Raw genomic sequence first — 6,000 nt, forward strand, 5'->3', positions numbered from 1 at the left:
TCCCAAGTTGAATGTAAAAAAAATAGTTTGAAGTTAATCTACTGGATGATCTACCAACCAGTCAAAATCTATTAATTTTTTTTAAAATAATAATATTATTTTGAAATAAAAAAAAATAATAATTAAACATATATCAATCATATGATTCAGTCCTTGCATAGAGCCGATTCTTGGATAGAAATTAATAACTATATTTTAAATAAGTATACATTAAATATTGCATTGAGTGTAAGCTCATCTTCTCATACAATGAATCCATATAAATATGAGAAGCTGAAGCAGTCAATGGCTATCACCGTCTGCATAAAATCATCACTGCCATATTTTTTTCAGTGATAGCTTGGCATCGCAGGTTACGCAGGGAATTATTAATCAACTCTATACTTTTAATTTTGCCTGGAAATAAGTCAAACCCAGCTTTGAAATAATCATCGAATTGAGAGCAACTTTCTTCCAGAGTTTCAGAAATCATTAACAAATTAAAATCCCTCCTTACACAGCCAAATATTTTATTAGGTGCATGGTAGAAGACGTTTGTATTTCTTTAACCAAAATAAAACCTGTAATATTTTTAATTTTTTTATATTTTCAAGTAAAAAATATTTCTAAAAATATCTTCTGATTTTAAGTTTGCAAATATAAAATGGGTTCTCTTCGATTTTTTTAAATGAAATGGGCAAGCTTGTTACTCTTGATTGAATAAAGAATTGAGAGAAAATGAGTTATAAATTGTAAATTATTAAAAATCTTTAGAGAAATCAAGGTTTCTAGAAAACATAAGGTGTTATTTAAACCCAAATTAAAAATAAAGATATGAATGGGGGCCTGCATTCTTTCTTCATAGGATTTTAGACCGGCATTGTAGATTTTTAGACTTCAATGTTGGAAGTTTGACAGCTAATATATATATATATATAAAAATAAAAGAGTAGAAATCTTGACCTTTTATTTTCTCTTTTTATATATAATCTCATGGTAATCTCTTTACAGAATAGTTTTTTTTCCTTACCGAGTATTCTTATATTCTTTTAAAAAGTAAGACTAGTCTCGTTCGGAGTTCGTGGCTGCCCCTCCCAATAAGTATGTTTCTTAAAGATCGAACTTGTATTTTTACCCTTACAAGAATATAGCAATGCTTTAACCGTTAGACCAACACTTCATTAGTTCTTAAATGAAAAGTTTAATGATTAAATAAAGAGATTTTTATCTATAAAAAAAAATTCAAGTGATTAATCTTTTATATTTTAAGCAACCAAAAACTGGTGGTTTTGAATGTATCTATAATTATTTAAGAGTGTGGTAAGAGTTTTGATCTAAAATGTTTTTTTGTTTGGAAATATATTTAAAATTATTTTTAATATTAATATATTAAAATTATTTGAAAATATAAAAAATTAATTTAGCTTTACCAAATAGTGCTAGGAACTAACAAAAAGAAATGGGAGTGGGTCCTCTTGCTTTAAAGGCCGAAGACACCCACCGAAACTTGCTGCTGTCTAATATTCTCACATGCCTTTACGCTATTGTATTGTATGAGATCGGTGTGTCCCCCTGTTGGGTTAGTCTTGTTTCTTTAGATTGGAGTCTATAATTTATTTATTTTTTACTTTAATTTTGGTTTGTTTTTTCATTTAAAATTATATTTAAATATATTTAGCTTGAAAAATATTAAATTAATAATTTTAATACACTAATATAAAAATAATCTAAATAAAATTACAAGCAACCTTTAACAGACAAATTTTCACCTCGTGGGCGCCAAGAACAACGGCCATTGCACACATATCAAGAAACCAGCCAAATTGCCCACGAGCTGCTAGACTAGCTCCTTGTTTGATCAGTCCAATTTCAGATCAGATTCTCTCCGTCTCACACACTCACATTGAAACTCTCAATCACTTACCAAATCTCAATGTGATCATTGAACTATAAATTTCACTCCAAATTTATAGTCTTTTCAAGGACGAGCTAGTGGTGAAACATGATTTCATCTGTTATTTCAAGATTTAGATTTTGCTCTTCATCAACAACTCTCATTTGGGTTCTTTCTTTTTTCTCCATAATCCATTCTTATTGTCACATTAATCGTCGTCATTAAGGATTATTTTCATCTGGGGTTTTGAATTTACAGGATTTTATTGCATTAATGTACTTATTTTAGGTCTTTTTTAATTTATTTATTTAGTGTTGATGGCTTCTTCAATGTTTTTTATCATCTGCATCCTCCACTCAACCATTGCAATAACATTAGGATCATTAATAATGTTCTATCTCAAAGAAATCTCAGTGGTTGGCCATGGTACTGAAACAGCTCAAAAGCTTTTAGGATCAACCCCGCATGACCAGCTGTTGATCCAAATCTCCAATTCTTTTGCGGGTCTGCTTCTGTTTGTAGTTGGTTTTTTGGTGTTCATGGTGGCATTTGTCAAGGACAGAGAGTTCCAAAACTTTTTTGCTAAAGGGTGTGCTCTTCTCTACGTAGTAATGGCTCTTTGGAGGTTTTACTTTGAAAGAAGGGTTGAGGATTTGGCCTGGGATTGGCCTAAGCAGGTAGTTGGAGATTTTGTGATGGCACTTTCATGGGTGTTCTTTCTCTTGTATACTTGGAGAGAAAAATATGATTAGTCTTAAGAAGATCCGTGTCTCAATAATGTAGAAAAACATTGAAGATTTCTCAATGCTTGGTGGCTGCACTATTGAATATTAATGCAGCTGCAGATCACAGCTTTTTCTGGCATAAATGTGCACGTTGCTTTTTCCAATCAAGGAGAGAGTTGGAGGTGGAGCACGGTTCTTCATTATAGGGTTAGTGCATTGTGACAGTGTGCCTACTGTGCTGTGAAGGGATGGATGGCCTTTTGAGGTCTTTGATATATTTTCACTCCATTTTGAGAATTATGCCAACTCTAGAAGAAATTCAATTTCTTGGCTCACAATTTCCCTTGGAGTTCAATTATTGATTTATTGTTTGAATCCTGCTTGTCAAGAAAATCTGGCTGCTTTCTTATTTTCAACTTTGTCTTAAATCTCTATGTAAGAGTGCTCAATTCCATTGTAATTTATAATGAGATCGACTTTGTAATCAGATATGCACTTCCCTTTTTTTTTCGAGACCTCCTGGAAGAAGGAACTACTGGTAGCATCAAACAATCTGTTGAACCAAGTACTTTGTTGTCACTTTTTTTTTTTTTTGATTAATATGAATGTCTGGGTTGGGTTAATTTATGCGTGTCTTGATTAATTATACGGGTCTTGAAATTAATAATTATATAAGCTTTTAACAACCCTAAAATTTATAAGACTCCAACTTAAAAACCCAAAACCTGAATAGTGTTGAGCTGCACCGCATTATCAACTTTCTTTGTCTTCCCTTCTCTGTTTCTTTGTTTTTTGCTCACTCATGAGAGGAATCAATTTGTCAAAAATGGGAAGTGCATATCTGCATAAACATGATGCAGTAATTATGTATTCTTTTGCACCTAACAACAATGTCATATGAGCTTCAATTGTGGCTGAGATGTCATGGTCCATCGACTATATATGGCCAAAGGGATCATAAAATTGGGAGTACTTGCTCTGTTGATCCATCTAAAGCAATCAATATCTAGGCAGATAGGGTATAGATAGTTTAATTTCCCTAGCATCCCAACAAAATGGTGCTAGCCCACCCTGTAAGTGGTCCTTCCTCTCGAGGCTGAGCATCTGGACCAGAGAAGAGCTACCTCCTCTCTCCCCTTTCTTGAACAGTATTATAATTAACATGCAGCAAAAGGGCACTGACAAAAAAAGGTGAATCCCATGCTCACATGTCTCACCTAACTTAGGTAGCATGGCACTAAGAATTCATATGCCCGGATGACACTTCTTGTCTTAAAAAAGAAGAAAAAACACGATCCATTCAGCTGAAAATTGGTAGTGTACACCATGGACGTGAAGCATAGGATGTGCTCATGAGTTCCTGGAGTTCTTATGCCGTGTTGTTCCTTGGAGCAAGTCCGAATAAAGAAGAGGAAGAGCAGGGAAAAGTTAACTTGCCATGGAACTTCTTAGATTCTGCAAGGTGTAAAGTAAGAGTTTGGCAACCTGGACAAGGAATCTGCCATGGCAAGTGTCGACAGAGGAGCTAAATGAAGACCACCCCAAGTGCCTAAACCAGACTTTTGGGTCCTAAAGTGCAAACCAAAAACGCTTTATTTACCCAAAATCAAAGCTTAAGAGCCCAAAAACAGAAGTTGGATGGAAAGGGAGAACCCAAAACTGGTCACCCTCTGTGACCAAGACTTGGGTTTTACTTGGACCATATCGATCGCAGAAATAAATTCCATTCTCCTTCACTCCCACCTTGAGCAAGTGTACACACTCTCCAAGCATACAGAATTGACTAAACATTTTCTTTTCTCGTTAAGAAATCTAGCAGTTTTTTAGATGTTTATTTTTTAGAAGTGTAGAGTGGTAAATGTTATGTTTTAAATTATATTTTAAAATAAAAAAATTATTTTGGCTATTTTTATTTAAATTGTAGTTTAAAACGCTACAAATGGTGTAAAAAATGGGTCTTAGATTTTTTAAATTAAGATAGAATTTATTAGTTTTTTAAAGTATAAATTAATATTTAAATATATTATTTATCATGGAATTAAAATTAAAAAAATAACATATCTTAATATATCATCCACTGTAAATTCACAGAAAAATTATTTTCCTATAAATGTGTAATTCTTGAAATAAAAAAATTATATGATAATATAAAAAAAATTACACCTAATATTCTATAGTTCAGTCAAAGTAACATTTAATTTTTAATTTTTAAATATTTAAAGTGAGAGAAATTGTGTTTAGAAAAAATAAAAGATTTTATTGATATTTTATTTGAGTTATTGATATATTAATATAAAGATAGTTTAATCTTTTTATCCTATCAAAAAATTATATTACAAACTATAATTTTTAAAGAAAAAACTTGATTAGTAAATATAATTTATTTATTTTAAAAAAAAAAAGTAAATTAACTATTTACCATCCGGGTTGGCACCCAGGGAATCCTATAAGATTTTAAGGCTTTAACAAAGCTTTAAAGAAAGAAAAGTGCTTCCACGAACCATTACTGAGAGTGTTATTGTGCCTTTGTAATGATACTGTCTGCCCCTTGCGATCAGATAGGTGCCCGAAAAAATCATCAAAAGCAAACCCAAGACCAACAGGAGAGATAGAGAGGTAAAATTCAAGCAAAAGACCAAAGCAAGGATAAAAATCAAAGCTTGTTGTCAAGATATGGAGCAAGAAGAACAAGAAACCCCAACACCAAGATCACCGAGAACGCCGAGGGCATCATCAACAGCATATAGTTTGGTGCTTGCAATCATGAGCAAAAGGAGAACATGGGTATGTCTTTTTGTTATAGTATATGCAATCTTGTTATCATCCTCATGGAACTGGCTCAAAACCATACTTTCTTGGTACAAACAACAAGAATCGCAAAACTCTGCATCCGGGTGGCCTGCTTTGTATGCGTCAGTGCTTCTTGGCGCAGTCTTCGGACTTCTTTCAATGGTTGCAGCTCTTGCTGTGGCTGTGCCTGCCACTTTGGTTATATGGATCACGGTTGTGGTTATGTTAACTTTCTTCGGGAAGCCAAGGAGGGTTTTGGTGGTTGAAGGAAGAAAGATTACAAAAGAGATTATTGGGTTTGTGTTCAAGACTTTGTTGAAAGAAGGGAATGCTGTGGCTGCTGTTTGTGCTGTTTTGGGATACTTTGTTATTTTCAGAAGGAATTGTGAGGTTGATTAAGTGAGTCTTGCTGATGGGTTCTTGGCTCTGGGACATGGAGATGGAAATTGGGAAAGTGGATGTATTTTTTATCTTCTTGTTTCTTGGTTTTAGAAGATAGGGATGTGAAGAAAACGGAAAGCTTAATTGTAATGGCTCTACTTTTTTCCTAATTTTATTGTATGTTATTTCTAATTAATGTGATTATTAATCTACTGATCTCCATCTTAACAA

The 6,000-nt window shown here is 33.1% G+C and overlaps 2 protein-coding genes across 2 annotated transcripts; both read left to right on the top strand.

The window, feature by feature from the left end:
• The first annotated feature begins 1,746 nt into the window (after window positions 1-1,746).
• On the top strand, window positions 1,747-3,085 carry LOC18104621 (uncharacterized). The gene has a single exon (XM_024582951.2). The coding sequence runs from the start codon at window positions 2,191-2,193 to the stop codon at window positions 2,623-2,625; it is 435 nt and encodes a 144-aa protein (XP_024438719.1). The 5' UTR covers window positions 1,747-2,190; the 3' UTR covers window positions 2,626-3,085.
• Window positions 3,086-5,083: 1,998 nt separating this feature from the next.
• On the top strand, window positions 5,084-6,000 carry LOC18104623 (uncharacterized). The gene has a single exon (XM_006376419.3). The coding sequence runs from the start codon at window positions 5,272-5,274 to the stop codon at window positions 5,785-5,787; it is 516 nt and encodes a 171-aa protein (XP_006376481.1). The 5' UTR covers window positions 5,084-5,271; the 3' UTR covers window positions 5,788-6,000.

The sequence above is a fragment of the Populus trichocarpa genome, chromosome 13 (genome assembly GCF_000002775.5).
Source record: "Populus trichocarpa isolate Nisqually-1 chromosome 13, P.trichocarpa_v4.1, whole genome shotgun sequence".
NCBI lineage: Eukaryota > Viridiplantae > Streptophyta > Magnoliopsida > Malpighiales > Salicaceae > Populus > Populus trichocarpa.

Coding starts and splice junctions, on each gene's coding strand:
- LOC18104623 (XM_006376419.3), top strand. CDS start 5,272: ATGGAGCAAGAAGAACAAGAAACCCCAACACCAAGATCACCGAGAACG.
- LOC18104621 (XM_024582951.2), top strand. CDS start 2,191: ATGGCTTCTTCAATGTTTTTTATCATCTGCATCCTCCACTCAACCATT.